The following is a 21,912-nucleotide window of genomic DNA, read 5'->3' as shown; positions in this document are numbered from 1 at the left end:
ATTTGGAACCAAAAATTATTCAGACACTTTGACCTGACCATGTTTTGCTTAAGTGTTATCTGACATTATTAATTATTTCTGACACAGTTTAACTCATATGTTTTTTTAAACTATAATGAATAAACTGTATTAATGAATGAAATGTTCAAGGTGTGAATACATTTTGGTTTGACTGTATATATGTATATACACAACTTTGCAAATGTACCCAATATTTGCAAATGTATTTTGCCTCTTAAAGTACATTTTAGAATATGTTGATATTTGAAGGTTTGAGTGAAATATTTTGAATTTAAAAATATATATTTCATGAAACATGCTCTGTTTACAACATGTTTGAAATATATTATGCCCAGAATTTTAAGCCAAAAAAAGTAAAAACATTGCAGTGCATCTTGTGTTACTTTGGGTGAATCTCATGAAATGTCAAGAACACAAACAAGTCCATGTCACAAATATATAATATTGTTTATAATAAAAGAAACAAACAAGACATTACGATTAACAAGAACCATTAAGATTAAAGGTGTGTTCACACCAAGAACAATAACTATAAAGATATATATATATATATATATATATATATATATATATATATATATATATATATATATATATATATATATATATATATATATATATATATAAAAATATAAGAGAATCCGTTATAATTTAAGGGCTCACGCATTTAAAATGACATTGAGGTGAAGTTAATCGCAGAGGTCCAGAAAAAGTTACCACTGTTCAACAAGTCAAACCCCCTTTTCAAGGATACTTTAAAGAAAATTAATATATGGAAAACAATTGGTTATACCTTCGGAATAAATTATCAGAAGTATTAAACATGAGATCATTATTTCAGGCTAGCAAACAGTGTAAAATAAAATTACCTCAGATATTCAGCGCTGGTTTTGACAACTGCTTCCTCTGAAGTTTTTATTCCACTATATTGACTTCGTCAGTTAAATTCACTGTTAGATTAGATCGATTACACTAGCTATTCACTCCAAACAGAGCACGCTGAGGACATCTGCTGGTTAAAGCGTGTAAATGCAACAAGAATTTGAAATCGTTCATTGGTGTTATTGTTATAGTTATCTTTATAGTTATCATTTGTTGGTGTAAACGCAAATATAGTTATTTTTATAATTATCGTTCTTGGTGTGAACGTGCCTTGTTCTGTATTGTGACATTATTATAAAAGACAATTAAACATATTTCCCTCAAATTCTCATTACTGTAATGCATCCGGATTTTTTTTTTCTTTTTTTTTTTGTAATTCAGTAATGAGAATCATTATTGAGAATAAAGAGAAATACAGTAATGAGTTTTTATTATTATTAAAATGACTACATTAAAAGCAATACAAAAATGCTACCATGACTTATACAGTAAATTACATTTTTGCACTCCAGAAATGAGAATATTTGGGGTAAATGCATTTAATTATTATGAAATAATGTAAAAATTCTTAATGGCCTTGTAGAAAAATATATTTTATTAATTTGTACTGGTACTGTACATCTTGACAAGTTTTGTTCATTCATACATTATATTAAGATGACAAAACCAACTGAGAAGTTTGTTCTGATTGATCTTCGCTTGAAATGAAATACGAATGAAAGGAAATCATTGAAAACTCAGCAGATAAAAGCTGGGATGGAAAGAAAAATAGTCATTCTTTTTCTTGCTCAATTTAATTCTGTGCTATTGTAGATTAGCAGTTCATTGTTTTGCCAGAGATTATTATTATTTGTTTCGCTAGACGGCCTCTTATGGTCTGTTTAATATTTACTGAACACACTGCTCTTAAAAGGCCATTCATTGCATCATTAAAAAGATTTACCACTAAATAAATGAAAAGTACTTTTTAGAAATCGTTTTAAAGTAATGGTCTAAAATAGAGCATAACAGTGAGAGATGAATCACTACATTAAAAACACTGATTTATTTCTATTATCAGACACTTCCGGTTGTGGAATGAATGAATCATAGGTGATTTACACAATGACACACGTTTCAGATGATATATAAAGAGAGAGTGGCGTTCAGCTCGTTTATTTCTCGGGGGTGAATTAAATCAACTAAGCATCCCTCGCCGACCAGCTTGTTTTTTGTACCCGGTAAACTCTCGTGTTTCCCTCAGGTGTGTTTTGTGTGTGTGTGTGTGACTCTCCCGTGTGTTCGTACCAGCTGCGGCAGAGCCAGCTGGAGCTGCAGGAGGTGCGCGTGTCTCACAGGCAGCTGAGCGCTCGTCTGGAGGAGCTGACGGAGGAACGCAGTCTACAGGGCTTCAGTCCGAACCCACACAGCCTTCTCTGTGAGATCGAGCAGAGTATGGAGCAGGAGGAGCTGGAGCAGGAGAGAGAGCAGGTACATCATTATAACAGCATACAGACGGCTCCATGTTACTGATTATTCTGGACATGAGACTCTCTGTCTGACACATACAGCCATGGTTTGATTTTTGCGGAACTTTTCATGGATCATGGGTGGCCAAGGCTCATTGATGCACGTGGAGAGCAAAGGATGGCCCGTGTGGTCTGATACAACAGATGTTAATGCTGGTTCTGATAAAAAAAAATAAATAAAAAAAAAATATATACATTTATGTTAAAAAGTTTTCTATTACAATAAATGCTGTTCTTTTGAACTTTCTATTCTTCAAATAATCCTGAAAAAAATGCATCAGTTTGACTACCAAATCAAAGCCAAATGTCTAAACAAGTTGTGTTCCAAATTTGAAGTTGATATCACAAAAATTAAAGTTCCCATGAGATTTGGTGTAGGCGCTGTACCAAAAATATCCACCAGGTGTCAGTAACATTCTATTGATTTTTTTTTTGATGCACTCTTTGGTAACAAATCCAAATATCACTTCTATCACAAAACAATCAACAAATATGGAACCTTGAGACTCAGACCTTTCCGACGATATGTGTTTTGTAAAGATTAGAAAAAGTTTTTTTAATTTAAAGAAGCTAAAACAAAATTTAATATGAAACCTGACACCGCCCACTAGGGGAGGAGCCCGCTAAAAGAAATTAGAGTACCGTTTCCATGGTAACGTTTTCACAGGATGAATTTTGAGTTCGTAAGCTTCCGGGTGATACCTAATTTATGATGATTTTATGAAAAAATGCACTAAATAAAAAGAGCGCCAAGCCTTTACTTTTAATCCACATAAATACCTTGTAAAATGGACAGAATTGACCCTTCGCCAGGAGTTTGATTGACAGGCGATCTAACCAATCATAACGCCGAATCCACCATTTTGTCCGACAAAGCAGTCAGGGGAGTTAGCATATTAACGTAGATGGACTTGAACTTGAAAAAAAGGTGTGTACCGATGTCTTTCCGTGATTAAAACAACATTTCTTAATTTCTTTATGATTTTCATTCATGTTTATTTGATGAACTAGTAGAAAGAGATGATTGGTTTCCACGATGTATTTTTCACTGCGTGAGAACATGATGTGTGGCGAGAGATTTGCATGGCTTGTCGGACATAGCAACAGTAACTAAAGGGGGCGGGTCTTTGCAAACTGTCAATTGCTCTCCTTTTACTGAAGACACATGGATTCAACAGTCTTGGAAAACCAGGAAATATCAGGGAATTTTAATTTCCCAGTCCTGGAAAAGTCAAGATACCATTTTAAAAATTTATGGAATGCATATACTATACATCTTATGCTCAGCTCTTGAAATATTTCACAAACTAAAGTTGCTTTTCACATGAACAAATTTCTGTAAAATGATCTTTATAAATTGCCATCACAAATGCTCTCTCCATCCCTTTAGCTTCGGCTGCAGCTGTGGGAGGCTTACTGTCAGGTGCGTTCCATCTGCTCACAGCTGAGAGGAAATGACATCACAGACTCCGCCTTATCCACAGACTCATCCATGGACGAGTCTTCGGAGACGTTGTCGGCAAAAGACGTCCCCATGGGTAGTTTGCCCGCTAGTCTTGTGGAGCTGCGCAGACTTACGCAAAACCTGCTGGACGGCAATGAATCCACGGTAACAAACGTCACATCGAAATCTGCACGTTTTATGCGGAAAAATTCACATTAATCTTGTTCAACGTGTTTTGGATGCGTTTAGGGTTCACGGCGCAGTGATGAGGAGGTTCTAGAAGAGCAGGTTCGTAAATTGAGCGAGGAGCTGCGCGATCTCAGAGAACTGTACGAACAGGAGCAGGAAAAAACACGCAACAGCCAGGAGGAGGCGCTACAGCTCCATAATCAGGTACACACACACATTTTCTAACAGTTATTATATGCATTTGTAGGAGTTTCCCTTTCAGATGTATTTAAATGAATCATGCTAAGCTTTGCACGAGTCAATTTACTGCTATTTGCGCCATTATTTACCACCCAAAAAAAGCACGTCTTAAACCAGATTGCGTTGGTCATTATGGAAATGATCCGGCTGCGTCTGTGTTCTTTAATAGGTTGTTTGCAATCACGTGGTTCTGGTGACGCGCGAAATTCCAGTGGAGGGCAAGCAGTGAAAATTAGAATGGAAGAGATGGGCAAAAGTCCTTTCTTTGCTGGTTTAGAAAGGTATAAATAGAAAATCACAACACATGTTGGACGCGATCCTTATGCTATGAAGAGGAGCGACTTTTCCGCTTAATTAAAAGACGTTCCTGCCATCGTGGAGGCAGATATAGAGGATGTGAAGCTGCCGTCACGCCGTGTTCAGTTCTAGTATGGTTTTTTTTATATCGCGCTGCCTTTCTACTAGTGACGTTAGAGCAGTATTTTGATTTTCTGTCGTGATTGTGAAAAATGTCGCCATTGTAGGTCATTTATGCTGAATTGAGAATTGTAATAGGAACTCACGATATCGTTCGTGGAAAAAAAAAATGGATGGTAGGCTAATACAATTTTCGCCTTGGTTGAGAAGGTGAGGGAAGACGACTAGCAAATGTAATAATGTCACTAAATAAACCCACTGCCTTTCACTTAAAATAATCACATACTTTGCTGAGTTTTGTATTTGGTTTTTGTGTAGCCTAATAATTAACATTATGTTTTAGAGTATGATCACTCGTCTTGTGAATAATTATAACTTGCACACAGCCACTTCAAAACTGTTCACGAGCTTCTATGGGTTTGATTTTGGTTGTCATTTGTTGAAATAAATACAAAAATACAGTCTGTGTCCTGAACGTGACCCTCCGATTCTCCTCCGTGATCATATGGGAAAGGGAATATTTACAAAGACAACATTAAAACTAAGTTAGTTACGTTACGTTTACACGCTTCCAACAAATAAATGGATCGACTTCTGTCAGCTTGTTGAACACATTTATTTTATTTGGACATTTTCTACCATACGACGGCTGAAGCAGCAGCGCGTGACACTGTTCTCATGGTAACCAGATCAACATTGTGAACGGAATACTACAAAACTGAAGTGAAAAAAACAAAAACAAATTATAATTAAATAGGATAAAATATCTTCTCCTCCCTGCAAATGATAGCATGAAGAATGTGAATATTTAACCAAGTCAAAAAGTAAGCAGGTATCCATATTCATTTAAGTATCAGCAGACGCAAAACGCTATAAAAGGCGACAACTTTTAAAGTTAAAAAAAATAAATAAGTTATAAAAAACAGTATAAGTTATGTAAACGATATAAACAACTTCTGGGTTCTCTATTTTATCGATTTGAGCAACCATAAACGACGTAAAACATGCGAATTTTGAGTTTTTGATAGCATTCCTATGGAGTCAAATTAATGCCTTAAAGTTTTGCACAAAAATAAAGTTTTGCAAAACACAAAAAAGAATTGAGCAATAAAAAAATGTTTTGCAAACAAAAATAAAGAATTGCAAAGGAAAAATAAAGTATTGAGCAGAAAAAAATAAGTTTTGCAAACAAAAATAATAAATTGCAAAATAAAATAAAGTAGTGCAAAAATAAAAATATAATCAATTACAAAAATCAATGACAGCTGTAATCCTATTTTATCCTTGCCACATATTTTTCATGCTCAAACCTACTAAATCATTTGTAACGCTCATTTTATTCTGCGTTTCAGTCAAGCGCGCGCTCACGATGCGGGTTTTCTTTTGCGCTGCACTGTTCTGTGCGGATCTCTTTATGGCACTGGTTTGACGTGGGGGTGGAGTCAAGAAACGGGGGCACGCCCCCGCGAAATACATTGGAGGGGAACGTAATCGGCGACAGGTGAAATAATTCTTTGACATGGGTAAAAATAATGAATGGTTTGTTTTTTTTAGCATATGTTGTCACCGATTACGACCCCCTCCAATGCATTTCTTATAGTAATATGACCCGTTGCACTCTGTCTCACTGCCTGTATCCACTTTTGTGTCCTTAAATATTCGTTTTTTGGGGTCGACAGCTTATAAAAACTTATTTCTGGGTTTTTTAGTTTGTTAGCTGTACACCTTGTCACACAGCACCTTTTAGGTATTGTTCTGTTTTTTTGTAATGAGTCAGAAAAGACAAGAAGGCAGCCTCACGTCAATGGAGACGGTTGGATTGTTTTTCCCTCGGTGGGCGTGGTTTTCAGATTATAATAAATGCGCTCTGTCTCTATCTGCGTCTCCTGCCGATGACGTGTTTCGCAGGGGCGTGCCCCCGTTTCTTGACTCCACCCCCACGTCAAACCAGTGCCATAAAGAGCGCAAACGAAAGCCGGTATCGTGAGCGCACGCTTGACTGAAACGCAGAATAAAATGAGCGTTGCAAATGATTTAGTAGGTTTGAGCATGAATAATATGTGGCAAGGATAAAATAGGATTACAGCTGTCATTGATTTTTGCAATTGATTATATTTTTATTTTTGCACTACTTTATTTTATTTTGCAATTTATTATTGTTATTTGCAAAACTTTTTTTTTCCGCTCAATACTTTATTTTTCCTTTGCAATTCTTTATTTTTGTTTGCAAAACATTTTTTTATTGCTCAATTCTTTTTTGTGTTTTGCAAAACTTTATTTTTGTGCTAAACTTTAAGGCATTAATTTGACTCCATACATTCCTATATAGAAACATCACTCCCTGCCCTCCAGACTCATTCGCGCTGCTGCTGTGACGTCATGTGCAAACAACCTATTTGCATGTTGTCAGTAGATCACACGCAAAACTTTCCACTCCCATCAATGCTTTTATGGGATTGCGCTCTCATGCTTATTTGCCTTCAGTAAATCTGGTACTTAGGCTCCACTTTTAGACATACACTCGCAAACTTCCCTAAGCACTTCTCCAAAATGGATTCCCCGCCGTCATTGCGTTCAATTTCGTCAAGTGGATGAGGGAAGTTTATTTGGACAGACCTTCAACCACTTTTGTCCGAGGGAGTATGTCTAATCATTTGTACACTTCAAGCAGATCCATAGACCACAATACAACACGATTGTGATGTCACATCAGCAACCTAATTTACCCACAAGTGATCAAGGGCTTAGGGCATTCCATTTAAACGCACTGAAAGGGGTCCGCCAGTAGTGGGCACTTATGCAGCATAAGCAGTGGTGTATATATCCGAGTGAACGAGATTTTAGTGAGGGAAGGGCATAAAAAAAGTGGCCTTAAACGCAGCCTTATATAAACACCTGAGCTCATCAGTTCATCTGTCCTCTGGTTCTTCTCTGGATCCTGTAGGTGGCGCTGCTCTCTGTGGAAGTTTCTTCTTCAAGAGAAGAGAACGAAAGGTTGAGAGCGATGGCCGAAGTACACGAGCCCAACGAGCAGTTACAGAGTGCTATACGAGACAGAGATGAAGCCATTGCCAAGTACGAATGACACACATATACATGTTTAGAGACTTCCTGCTAAAAGTTATTTTTTGACTGGTATTTTTAGCCATATTTTGGGGTAGTGATTTGAACAAACAAACACTAAATATTAAACTTCAGCCTGTAAGTACACTTTAGCATACTTTTAAAGAGTTAGCTACATGTTACAAAGATTATACTTTAAAGAGGATACTTAAGTACAGATTGAATGTTGTTTTCAACACTTAATTATGTTAAATGCAAATGTATAGTTTAAATTTATATTAAATGCACTTAGCTGAACTTTAGAGTGCTTTTTGACCCACTTAAGTACATCTCTATATGTAATTTCTTAATTACTTTTGTTTTATTTGAAATAAGTGTACTGTTAAAGGTGCCGTAGAACGTCTTTTTACAAGATGTAATATAAGTCTAAGGTGTCTCCTGAACGTGTCTGTGAAGTTTCAGCTCAAAATACCCCATAGATTTTTAATAAATAAATTTTTTTAACTGCCTATTTTGGGGCATCATTAAATATGCGCCGATTCAGGCTGCGGCCCCTTTAAATGCTCGCGCTCCCTGCCCCCGGAGCTTGCACTTGCCTTAAACAGCATAAACAAAGTTCACACAGCTAATATAACCCTCAAAATTGTTCTTTACAAAGTGTTCGTCATGCAGCATGTCTAATTGCCTAAGTATGGTATTTATTTGGATGCTTACATTTGATTCTGAATGAGTTTGATAGTGCTCCGTGGCTAAAGCTAACATTACACACTGTTGGAGAGATTTATAAAGAATGAAGATGTGTTTATGAATTATACAGACTGCAAGTGTTTAAAAATGAAAATAACAACAGTCTTGTCTCTGTGAATAAAGTACGAAACGATGGTAACTTTAACCACATTTAACAGTACATTAGCAACATGCTAACGAAACATTTAGAAAGACAATTTACAAATATGGATTATGTCAGTTATTATTGCTGACATAATTATTTTTCACTATTGTTCTTGCTTGCTTACCTAGTCTGTTGATTCAGCTGTGCACAGATCCAGACGTTAATACTGGCTGCCCTTGTCTAATGCTTGAACATGGGCTGGCATATGCAAATATTGGGGGCGTACATATTAATGATCCCGACTGTTACGTAACAGTCAGTGTTATGTTGAGATTCGCCTGTTCTTCGGAGGTCTTTTAAACAAATGAGATTTATATAAGAAGGAGGAAACAATGGAGTTTGAGACTCACTGTATGTCATTTCCATGTACTGAACTCTTGTTATTCAACTATGCCAAGATCAATTCAATTTTTAATTCTAGGGCACCTTTAAATGTACTGACAAGCAACTAACTAAAATACACTTTAATGCCATTTCTATGTCACATACATGTATTTAAATATATTTGTAAATACACATACATTTTGCAGTGATGAAGTTGCTGTTTAGTACATTTGAAATATATTAAAACTTCAAAAATTAATATCAAATGACATTTTAAACTTAGAATAAAGTATGTATGCTTTAATAAGTTGGTCAACACATAAAAATAAGTACTTGAACGACTTGAAAAATAAAAATTTAGTTTAAAACTTTTAAGTAAAACTTTTAATTTGAAATTATTACAAATTGCACTTTTTAAAAGTGTGTTAAGAATCACTCTAAGCAAACTTAAGTGGCTTTTATTTAATTAATATTGTATTATCTGCAAGTAAAGTTTTTTAAAATGTTTGAGATTTTAAGATTTGAATCACACTACAAGTGCACATTCAATACATTTAAGCCATTTCTTTTTAAAAAATTTGCCCTACAGACATGAATAATTCATCAAATCAAATGACTTGATCCGATTTATAATTTTACCTGTAAGCAACTGCATTTAGCAATGAATTAAAAACTTTTCAGAACACCTTAGCAACATCCTGGCAACCACCCACAACACACAACTGTTTGCATTTTTAGAACAGAATAAAGACATTATTTAATATCGTTTGAGAACTTCTCCAGACGGGTTTTCTCTGATTTACTAGACTCTGGGTCATTTTCAGAAATGTTGTACAGCTACTGGAGATTAGACACTCACACACTCACGTTTTTGCAGCCTGTACCCGTGACACCATTCTGTCAGTCACAAGATTAACCGGAGATGCAGTTGAGTAACTCTTTTGTTTCTTCTTTTCCCCGTTACAGGAAGAAAGCCGTGGAGATGGAGCTGGCAAAGTGTAAGATAGACATCATGTCTTTGAACAGTCAGCTGTTGGATGCGATACAGCAGAAACTCAACCTGTCTCAGCAGTTAGAAGCCTGGCAGGTTAGTCTCGCTCTCACACACACACATTAACGCACAGAAACGCCTCAAGTTCAACAGATCATGTGAACCTGAAAGAAAATAGTAGGTCAGAAAATCTGATGTGTGTATAACATGCACTGATTAAGCGGCCTGGGCTTCTGGAATTATCTAGAAATAAAAAAGGGGGATTAAGAACCAAGTATGTGAATGTAAACACTAGAATATCATAATGCAAATACATGTTGCATTCTCAATATTGTCAAAAGGGCCGCTTTAGCAGCATTAGCATTAACTGTCTTCCTCTATAATCGGTTTTCTCTTTCAGATCAACACAAAATTTATGAAAACGTCGACAAAATTACTAAAAAGTTAACTAAAATTGTTCAGCAATATATAATAATAAAAACGAATTCAAAATATTAATAAAAACTATTATAGTATCTCGATTATACTAAAATAACACTGGTTGATATATTAATTATTAATTCACAAATAAAAAACAATATTTCCTTTTACTTCAACACTAATAATTTTATTGTTAAATATATCAAACAAAATCTGGTAGGTGTTGTTATTGGAACTTAAAGATAAAAAAATACATAAAATATAATATAATAAGGGATTTTAATTTAATAAGGTTAACCAAATAACAAGTAAACAACAATTGTAGCTTTTTTTAATATATTTTTCCCCTGTTAAAATGACTAACCTTCTACAGTGACGAATATAATCATGCTCTTTTCCCTAAATTATGTATTTGCAATAGAAGATAATTATCAGTATGACTTGAGGCACCACTTTCATCAGAAATACTGAATTTATGTTATCATAATGTCAGCTATATATAAAATTATAGGAAAGGGTTATGCAACGACTTCATGGTGGTTTGATTGTGACACATCACATCCTGAATGGTTAAAAATGGCAAACAAAGTGACATCAGAGGGTTAAATACATCAGGACTGCATGCTTGAAATACTTAAGTCAAGCTTTCATGTCTGCATTTGCATACTGGTTTATAATGTGTTTCTGCTCAAACAACCAGCTCTGAGATGAATCGCATTACAGAAGGTTATTAGACACAAAATATCAGAAACAAATACAAAGGTAAAACCTTCTGTGCTTTTTGTGCACATGCATGCTGCGAGATTTAAATATATATATTAGGCATGTGACGGTATCAAATTTTCATGTTGCGATTAATTGATGAAGCTTTTATCACGGTATACGGTATTATCACGATATTAAAATAAGTTGCAAAACCATTTTTGTCAGTTTAGTAATAAAACAAAACAACTCTGACTGAAATTTTCAAACAGATTAAAATGCAAAAGAATTAGGCTATAAAGAACAACAGATAACACTTTACTCTATTTAATGCATTAACTAAGATTGAGCAATAGCTACATTTGTTACAGAAAGTGTTATTTTTTGTTAATGTTAGTTCAGAAACACAACTGATCATTGTTAGTTTTATCTCAGGTCCATTAAATAAGTTATTTTGATTTTAGTAATGTTATTAAACAGTAACTAAGAAATTAACATTAATTAATAATAATTAATACTTTATAAGTATTTTTATTGTCAGTTTAGTGATAATGAATTAACATGTTAACTAATGAAGCTGTATGTTTTCAAAGTTTTACTGAACCATAACAAATAATCAGAACATTTCTAATCATTAAGGCATGTTGTAGTCAAGATTAAAATATAAAAATGTTTAGGTTTGAAAATAAATATCCTTTTAAGTCTTTTTTCAGTATTCAGTATTTGGTGCTGTGATGAACAACACTGAGATTACAAAAAAATGAATGGCTGTTTGAAGCATTTTAAAAACTTCACTAGCGCAGTTACTTTGTTTGCACAGTTTCCGTGGTAACCGCTGCATTCTGCTGTTCCATCAGCGCCCTCTGCTGTCAGAGAGTGAACGCGCACTTTCATTCAGCTCGTCTCCTTCACTCGTTCCGTCATGTGCTTCTCGTGCACGTTGGGATTGTTTACATCTGAGTGCGTGTCCTTTTGACGCAGAATACAGCGGTGTTGTGCATTTTATACGACTGATGGGTAAAGTATTCTTAATTGCCTTATAAAAAAATTAATAATTGGTAATAAATTATTATTTACGGTATTCTGAAGTGCCGACGATTACAATATCGTGCATATTCATTATCGCGATTTATCGCATTACAGAATATATATATATATATATATAGTGTTTCTTGAGTAGAGAAAATACTGTACTTATTAAAACAACCAGTTCTTTATTTACGATTGCATTGCAAACAAGCAGAGATGCTCCACTAAAATGTGTGTTGCACTTCATTCATGATTGAGGCGGGATGGAGTTAGGAGGTTTGACTGACAGTTTGAGGAGCCAATGAAGTTACGAGGTTTAGTCACAAGCTGTTTTTATACTTTCATTGGTTAAATATTTGCAAACCCACAAATGTACAGGGTGACCAATATGAAAATAATTTTAAAAATGGCGAAATATGGATACACGATGCCTGACAGCAATGATTTTTTACATGTTATTAATTTATTATCAAGTAATTGTCTTACAAAGTTTTAGCATTAGTCAGAAATAATAACAATAATTAAGAAATATATTATTTCTTCTCATTATAATTGAGCCCCCTGGACGTGCCTAGAACGCCTATGCATGAGTCCGGCCATCCGCAGCCTCTAACAACACTTGTTAGTGCGCCTTTTGAAGCCAGGGGAGCGAGGTTTACTCGCACAACTCTTACTAGCTGGCCTCTGTTACACTCACCCCTAATACACCTCACTCCCATCCGGGTCACGGCACCAACGTAAGCCCTCCGGTTCCACTCGGACCGCTCCGAGGCTAGAGGCTGTGCTCTTTAACGTCCTTGTTTGCGGGGAGGGGTTACACTGGTGCCATTGGGTTACAATTAACGATACTTCAACAACTCCAACCTGTGAATACTCACCACTGTACAAATAATAGAAAGAAATACTTGCGAGAATACATGCTACATTCATTAACACAGTAAACAAGCTTTTTGCGACGCAAAACTGTAATGAATCGCAGCGGTCAGCCTCTTTGTCTGTTTCTCTCCCCTTTTGCCCTTTATGCTTAAAGTCAACATGAAGTCAACCTTATTTACTTTAAGACACGTTCCTGATCTTATTGCACACAACTCAACTTTTTTCCAGCAGTTTTGTATATACAGTCTTTGGTAACACTTAACAATAAGATTTCATTAGTTAACTAACATGAACTAACAATGAACAATACTTCTACAGCATTTATACATTTTAATGTCAACATTTACTAATACATTATTAATGCCAGTTACAGATGTCAGATGTGTTGTGAGTGCAGTTTCATGTTGACTTTAACTCTCAGTATGTGTGTGTTTGAGTGTATGAATGTGTGTCCCTTTCCTCATTTTAAAGCCAAGATGACAGCGGTTCTGTCGCTCTGCTTCACCCGTATCCCGTGAATGTGAGTGTGTGTGTGTGTGTGTGTGTGTGTGAGTGTTTAACTCTTAGCTTCCCTTCTCTCTCTCCCCGCCTGCAGTTTGCCTCCTCAGGGCTGTTCACTGTGTGGCTCTTGTGGTTTCTGATCTAGTGGCCTTTCTCAGCTTCCATACAGACCCCTTCTCCCCTATGGTAACTCCCTTCTGCCTTAGAGGTGAGCTCGGGTTCGCCGTCTTACCCGTATCCATGTTCATCCCGGGTCATGAGGTCACGAGGTCGCCGTCATGTCATTGTGGTGTAGTTCTTCACCTGTTCTTCAGGGACTTTTCACACTAGAACAAACATGACAAGTGAATGCTTGTGTGATAAGAGACCTGAGGGGTAGAGAAGGAAACAGTGTTATTTTACTATTATTTATATAGTTTTATAATATTAATCTTTTTAAAATTAACACATTTTTATGTTTTCAGTTTATTTCATTTTGTTCTTTTGTCATTTTTATTATTATTTTTTACAAAGAGTTCTAAGTTAACAATACGCATTAACAATGAGCTATACATTTGTTAGATTATTAATCTTTGTCAACATTAGTTAATAAAATACAATTTATTAACAGACAACTAATGTTAACAAATGAAACCTTATTGTAAAATTTTTTATATTTCTAATTAGCTATTAAATTATTTTTATGTTAGTTATGGAAGCTTGTTTCCGCCACGGATTAAAACAATTTAATAGATAATTGCGACTTTTTATCTCAAAATTCTGACTTTTCTCTCACAATTACGAGTTTATTTCTTCCAATTCTGACTTTTCACGCAATTGTGAGTTTATATCTTGCAATTCTGACTTTTTTCTCACAATTGCTTGTTTATATCTCGCAATTCTGATTTTTTTCTCATAATTGTTTATATCTCGCAATTCTAACTTTTTCTCACAATTCTGACTTTTTTCTCACAATTGCAAGTTTATATCTCGCAGTTTTGAATTTTTCTTGCAATTGTGAGTTTATCACAATTCTGACTTTTTTCTCACAATTGAGTTTAGATCACAATTTTTAATTTTCCTCGCAATTGTTTATATCTCGCAATTCTAACTTTTTTCTCGCAATTGTGAGTTTATATCGAAATTCTGACTTTTCTCACAATTCGGACTTTTTTCTCACAAATCTGACTTTTTTTCTGGCAATTGCGAGTTTATCTCTCACAATTCTGAATTTTTTTTCTCGCAATTGTGAGTTTTTATCGCAATTCGGACTTTTCTCGCAATTCTGACTTTTTTCTCACAATTGAGTTTATATCTCGCGGTTCTGAATTTTTCTCGCAATTGATTTTATATCTCGCAATTCTAACCTTTTTCTCGCAACTGCGAGTTTGTCTTCCAATTCTGACTTTTTTCTTGCAATTCTGACTTTTCTCCCAATTGTGTTTATATCTCCCAATTCTAACTTTTTTCTCCCAATTCTGACTTCTTTTCTCAGAATTACGATTTTATATCTCACAATTTTATATCACGCAATTGTGAAAAAAAAAAAGAGTCGGAATTGTGAGATAATAAGTTGCAATTCCCTTTTTTATTTTTTCTTCAGTGGTGGAAACAAACTTTCATAGGAAGGGAACTGAGTTCTGGTTCAGACCAAACAATGTTACAGAAGTGTGAAACAGCCGTCATGTCCGCCGCTCACACAGGACTCATGTTCATCCATTCTCACTCCACCTCAGACTGTCTGCTGTGGCCGCTTTTCTGTCTTTAAATCAAGTGCTGATGTCTTTCTCTCTCTCTCTCAGGATGATATGCACAGAGTTATCGATCAACAGCTGATGGATAAACACCAGGAGGAGTGGAAGGATCCTCCGTTCTCCTTCAGCGGGTCACGAGGCGGAGCTCCTTCCAGACGAGCGCATCGCCTCTCGGACGGAGACAAGCGCCTCTTTTCATTCTTCAAGAAGAACTGAGATTATCTGAAGACATGCAGGAAGAGAGTGTGAGAACAGACATGACAGAAGGGTACAACAAATGAAAGATAGAAAGTCATTAGATCAGTACTTCTCAACTGGTTTTTCTCACTTATTGTGCAAACGTAAAACGAATATCGTAAAATCAAATACTAAAATGCATTAATTGATTGCATATTTAGGCCTAAATTTAGATTTGATATATATTTATATATTTTGATTTATGTGTTTGAATTGCATATAAAATTCCCATGCATTTGGATTACGATCTAATAAACAGCATTCATAAACTGAATTTTTTAAATACACAATAACCACATTTATATATTTATCATCAATAAATCCAGTTAGTTTTTTTTTATCTCATACATTTGTATTTGAATATTGCTGGTTCCACAGAGAAGCCATATTTTAGTCATGTTCATACTTTTTAACTGAAAACATATTAAATTAGTGCCCAATTCTCACTATTAACTAAGACTTTTGCCTCAAACTCCTAATTACTGCTTATTAATATTTAGTAAGGTAGTTTTTAGGTTTAGGTATTGGGTAGGATTATAGGATGTAGAATTTGATCATGCAGAATAAGGCATTAATATGTGCTTTATAAGTACTAATAAACAGCCAATATCCTAGTAATATGCATGCTAATAAGCAACTAGTAAATAATGAGAATTGGACCCTAAAATAAAGTGCTAACAAAAATATGATTATTAAAATCAAATAAAATGAAAATTGTTAATAATGAATAACACCATGCAGAAAGCTCAATATGCATCACATTAAGTTTATTAGTTTATGTTAATGTTGTAATCTAAAAAGATGGAAATTTTATATGCAATTCAAATACATAAATCTTATATTTTTTTTAAACAAGCATCAATAGTTTTATGCTCTCGGCACCCAAAAATTCACTGTCAAAACACAGAAATCGAGGCATTTTTGGGTCACGACCCAGCGGTTGAGAAGCACTGCGCTAACAGACGAGCCCTCTGACGGCTTTGAGCCATTTTGCACTTTATCTGTACCCTCAAACCTCACTCAGAAAGCTTCAGGAGTGGAGTAGAAATCTTACGAGACACGCTCTGATAGGGTGAAGCCCTGCGTCAGGGTCTGTTCAACAGGGTTCCCAGAATTCTCCAGTCCTATCAGAGGTCAGTTTCCCCCTGCGAGTGCCTCGGAAAGCTTGTCCTCACCTCACTGCCAGAAACTGACGGAGACACATCCGCTTACAGACAAATCACGGGATTCGCTAGAGACTCAACTCAGGATGAACTTCAGACGGTTCAGGACATCACGCTGTAGTTACAGGCCCAGACGGAATCTGTGAACGTCTTCTGCAGTTTCTGTGGGATAAAATATGAGCGTACTACAGTATTATTCAAATTAGCCAAAATATGGATGGCGACATGGATGGCGTATATTGGCATACATGTGTCATTTTCGGACACAGATTCCGTGTTGGCCTGATTATAGATGTTTGAATGCTGCAACAGTCGTTCTGCTCTTGGGTTCATTCACAGAGCCATTTTATATATATATATAAAAAATAACCAGATGAATGTAATTAACTTTCTAACAACCATATGGATATTATATAAAATTAACTTTCAGCAGCTGCTTACATATATATAAAAAAGATCATTATACAGTAAGAAAACACCAACATGAAAATAATAATAATGCAACAGGAAAATGTGTTGTGGCTATTTTATCAAAAATACCTGCTTGTTTGTAACAAATTTCTTGAGAAAAGCATTCAGGACAGTATTATGGCTGTTTCAGCTGCTTGATAATAAACTTCAGGCCATCAGCATCATGATCTGTGATGTGAATGAACCAAAGAGCAGATGAGTCGAGCTGTAACTGAGGCTGTAGACCGTATCTGAAAAATGTCGTTTACACACTTACAAACACACACGCAGCAGAAATCAGAGAGAAACACCAAACTGAATACCATTAGAAAACAGCAGTCCTCCGAGATGCACTAAAACCACGGCTGTGTTCAGAATGCAATATTAGAATACTGTGCAGAATATACTACATATTATATATTTTTAAAAATAGTGTGACACTGTAGTGTGAAACAGCTTGTTTCCAACATGGAATAAAAAAAAAGATAATTGAGACTTTTTATCTCACAATTCTGACTTTTTTCTCACAATTGCAAGATATAAAGTTGCAATTCTGAGAAAGTCTTTTTTTTTTCCCCTCAGAAATGGACTTTATAACTTACAATTGCGAGTTTATATTTAACAATTCTGAGAAAAGTAGTCTGAATTGTACGGAAGAGGATTAGGGCCAAGCACTAAAACAATAAATAAAACCATTTCAAGATTAAAGTTGTTAAATTTCAAGAAAAAACTCGTTGAAAAAAATGTTGAGAATAAACTCGCTAAATTACGAGAAAAAAATCGTTAAATTTCAAGAAAAAAGTCGAGATAAAATTTTGAGAATAAACTTGTTAAATTATGAGAAAAAGCTAATTAAATTATGAGGAAAAAGTCGTTAAATTATGAGAACAAATTTTTAATTTAACGAATTTGTTTTCGTAATTTACGACTTTTTCAACATTTTATCTCACTTTTTTCTCGAAATTTAACGAATTTGTTCTCGTAATTTACGACTTTTTCTCATAATTTAATGAGTTTCTCAACATTTTATCTCTACTTTTTTCTCGAAATTTAACGAGTTTTTTCTCGTAATTTAATGACTTTATTCTCAACATTTTATTTTGAAGTTTTTTCTAGAAATTTAACAACTTTAATCTTGAGATGGTTTTATTTTTTTTATTATTGCTTGGCCCTAATCCTCTTCCGTGGAATTGTGAGATATAAAGTAAATTCCGAGAAAAAAAAAGTCAGAATTGCAAGTTTGTATCTCGCAATTATGACTTTATAACACGCGATTGCAAGAAAAAAAGTATGAATTGTGAGACAAAAAGTCGCAATTACCTTTTTAATTTTTTTATTCAGTGGTGGAAACAAGCTTCCATAGTATTCAGAATGTAACAGTATTTCAAAGAGCAGTTTGCTACATTGTAGTAAAAAAAATTACATATTTTAAAAAATTCAATTTAACTTTTAGTAATCCAATCAAACAAGTCAAAAAATGTTACTAGAGATTTTTATTTTATTACTTCCAGTTTATTAGTCATACTGTAAATGGAAGGCTAAGTTAAGTGCATTGCATTGTGGGATAGTATTCAATGCAGTGAATAATATATATGGATAATGCACATTTTGGCAACTGTAGGAGGTCATTTCAGTATTGTTGCATAAAAAAACAGCGTGCTAGTATGGTATTCTGAACACAGTCAGGGTCATTTTTAGTGTGTACTTCCTCCAGCCACTGGTCATGTGGAGATCCCAGCCTATGAGAATGAAGGGAGCACTTGTGTCCTGATTTTGCGCTGTAATTGTTTTCTGTTTCTTTGAAACATGCTTGGTGTGTGTGTGTGTGTGTGTGTGTGTGTGTGTGTGTGTGTTTGGGTTCAGTCAGTGAAAGTTGGGCAGATTTTGAGCAAAGCTATGCAGCTGTCTTCTATCTCGCAGAGGTGATTTCTGGTTTGGAGAAACCCAAAGAGTGATTTTTTTATTAACGTACAAAGACACAAATAGGTTTGGAATAAGAAAAGGAATCAATATATTTGTAAATGTATAACTTTTGAATGATAAATCAACACTTTTTTTAGAGCACTCTCCATGTAAGCACGTGTCTGTCATGTTGTCTGATTTGTACGTGTGTCTGGAGGATGGATCAGGTCCGGTTCTGCTCCGCTGTCTGATTAGAGTTGAATGTAAACCATCTAAAACCACCAGAACTCCAGACTCAATAAGTATCATTCTATATTGATCCAGATCAATGTGAAATAAGATGATCAATCCAGTCTGTAGGAGAGGTAATACAGGTGAACAATACAAAAGTTTTGTTGTGACAAATTCATATGAATATTAACCATAGTGACTGTTTTCAGTATGCAAATTAGGCATAATCTTACTAAATTTGTAAAAATATGCATAACAGATTGTATTTGATTGAAATTCTACAGAAAAGATCAGCTGAAGTCTTTAAAAGGTACACTATGTAACTTCTGGCCCTCTAGTGGTTAAAAAATAAAGCTGCATGTATTTTGTGGAAGAGCATTGTTTTGGTTGAGCTTCGGCTCTGCATGCGTGACTGTGCGGATGAACATGGTTATCCTGCTCATAAATCATTCCTTATTAATCATCCCTCAGTTCTCGCCGTCTCTGAAAATCCAAGCTAATGTTGATTCTTGTTTTATTACGAGCTCTGTCGCATTATCTTTTTGCCAGCAGACTCTCCTCTGTTTGACATTCGTTTAAAACGGGTGTGTTATAATGACCATTAATGTCTTTTAAATGTCATGGTTCATATACTAGTATATCACTGAAGCTATAGGTTGTGAAATCAAGCATTTCTCGGGGGGTTTTGAACAAAGTTACATAGTGTACTTTTAAGTATTTTTTTAACTAAATACATGCATATGTGCATGTAAATAAACATTCTGTTCCATTTTAGAAGAAAAACATCCTGTTAAAATATTTAATTTACTCTGAATTTTATTTACTACATAAGCAAATTGGGAGATATAAACTCACACTTCAAAGAAAAGAAGTCAGTCTTTCTTCCTCAGAATTGGATTTTATAACTTGCCATTGAGTTTATATCTCACAACTGTGAGAAAAATAGTCAGAATTGCGAGGAAAAACGTTAGAATTGAGAGTTTATATCTCACAATTGTGAGAAGTCAAAATGGTGAGAAAAAAAGTCATAATTGTGAGTTTATCTCAGAATTGCGAGAAAAAATTCAGAATTTTGAGTTTATATCTCAGAATTGCGAGAAAAAAAGTCAGAATTGCGAGTTTATATATCAATTGTGAGACAAGTCAGAATTGCAAAAAAAAAATCTGAATTGTGAGTTTCTCAGAATTTTGAGTTTATATCAGAATTGCGAGAAAAAATTCAGAATTTTGAGTTTATATCTCACAATTGCAAGAAAAAAAGTCAGAATTGCGAGTTTATATCTCAAGTTATAACACGCAATTCTGACTTTGTTTCTCACAAGTGTGAGAAAAGAAGTCAGAATTGTGAGATATAAACTTGCAATTGTGAGAAAAGAATTGGGAGATAAAAAGTAAAATGATCTTTATTTTTTATTTCGTGGTGCAAACAAGTTTCCGATCAAAATGCCACTTCAGAAAATTGCTTTGAAAGATCCAAACTAATGCTAATGTATATGCCAAAAGTGATAAAGGAAAAAGAAAAGGATCATGTTTATAAATGATTTTGGAAACCTGTAGTGTTTCTCCTGACTGACAGCGAATGAATTAAACATGTTGTGGTATTAGCAGCAAGTCAAACATAAATCACTGATGTGGTTTAAATCTCCCAGACAGCAGCCGCAGCCTGAATCGCTCCACGTTTAGAGTATTAATCATCTGTTTTTCTGTTGTTCTCTATGTAAAAACATTTCAATAAGAGCCTCTTCTGTCATTTCTTTAGATTCTTTTCTTGCATTTCACACACACTGTTATGTAAATGTCTCATGTCACATTGACTTTGTACTATTTGTCCTTTTGCCATTTAAACACTGTTTTTGCAAGTCTCTCCGGTGTGTCTTAAATCTGTGTGAGCTGCTGTTGTGAATGTTTTTCCTACTGCCATCTCTCATTCCCAGAAAAAAAAAAAACTCTAAAATGTCACCCAAATTAGCAGTACTTGTTCCTTTACATGCATGTGAGTGGATGTGCATGTCTTTCTATGTATATTTCATTCATAAGACAAAGTTCTTTGAACGCAATCACTGAACTTTCTAAAGAAATATTGTGTATTAAGCAATTCTGTCCTGATCCCATTGACATGATTGTTATATAAGCAATTCAAAAAGCTTATTTTACATAGAAAATTGAGGAAGAAATTTATTTGATAAAAGGATGAATTTAATAACTATGTGAGTAAAACAAATATTAATGGTTCTCACCAGCCTTTCATTAGTGCCACATTTCCTTCCCTTAAATGCACTTTCTGAAAATTAACGTATTAAAAACTCTACATATATATTTATCTTTGCAGTAAATCTTCTCAAAAATGGCTGCTAAAACATCAACTTCATATAAACATGAACCTCACTACATTTACAGTAAAAATCATAGTCAAGTCTGAATTATTCATGCTGATCAGAACAATCGTCTGTTATTGATTCTCAAAAGAAAGAAAAAACAACAAAATGTCATGGAATTATAACACAGATAATATTAAGCTTTTTGTAATATTCTTCACTTCCAGGCAAAGACTGCAGACAAAAGTGTATTTATCTGTATATTTGTAAGTAACATCATGGTAAACATGTAAATATTAAACATATTTTTTACTTTACATAAATGTATGCTATTTATACTCATAGTAAGTACAATACGGTGTATGTTTTTATAATGATCAAA

General features: G+C 34.6%; 1 protein-coding gene across 1 annotated transcript in view; it reads left to right on the top strand.

Annotated features, from left to right (window-relative positions):
- Positions 1-21,406, top strand: part of bicdl1 (BICD family like cargo adaptor 1) — a 52,415-nt gene extending 31,009 nt beyond the window's left edge. Inside the window, exons 6-11 of the mRNA XM_067394329.1 lie at positions 2,194-2,373; positions 3,802-4,020; positions 4,105-4,248; positions 7,646-7,776; positions 9,947-10,067; positions 15,281-21,406. Of these exons, the coding sequence (XP_067250430.1) occupies positions 2,194-2,373; positions 3,802-4,020; positions 4,105-4,248; positions 7,646-7,776; positions 9,947-10,067; positions 15,281-15,448 (963 nt within the window). The 3' untranslated portion in view covers positions 15,449-21,406. The remainder of the gene's footprint in view (positions 1-2,193; positions 2,374-3,801; positions 4,021-4,104; positions 4,249-7,645; positions 7,777-9,946; positions 10,068-15,280) is intronic.
- The last annotated feature ends 506 nt before the right edge of the window (positions 21,407-21,912 follow it).

Source organism: Chanodichthys erythropterus, chromosome 9 (assembly GCF_024489055.1).
Source record: "Chanodichthys erythropterus isolate Z2021 chromosome 9, ASM2448905v1, whole genome shotgun sequence".
NCBI lineage: Eukaryota > Metazoa > Chordata > Actinopteri > Cypriniformes > Xenocyprididae > Chanodichthys > Chanodichthys erythropterus.
Note: the sequence above shows the minus strand (reverse complement) of the source record. Positions and strands in the feature narration are given on the sequence as shown.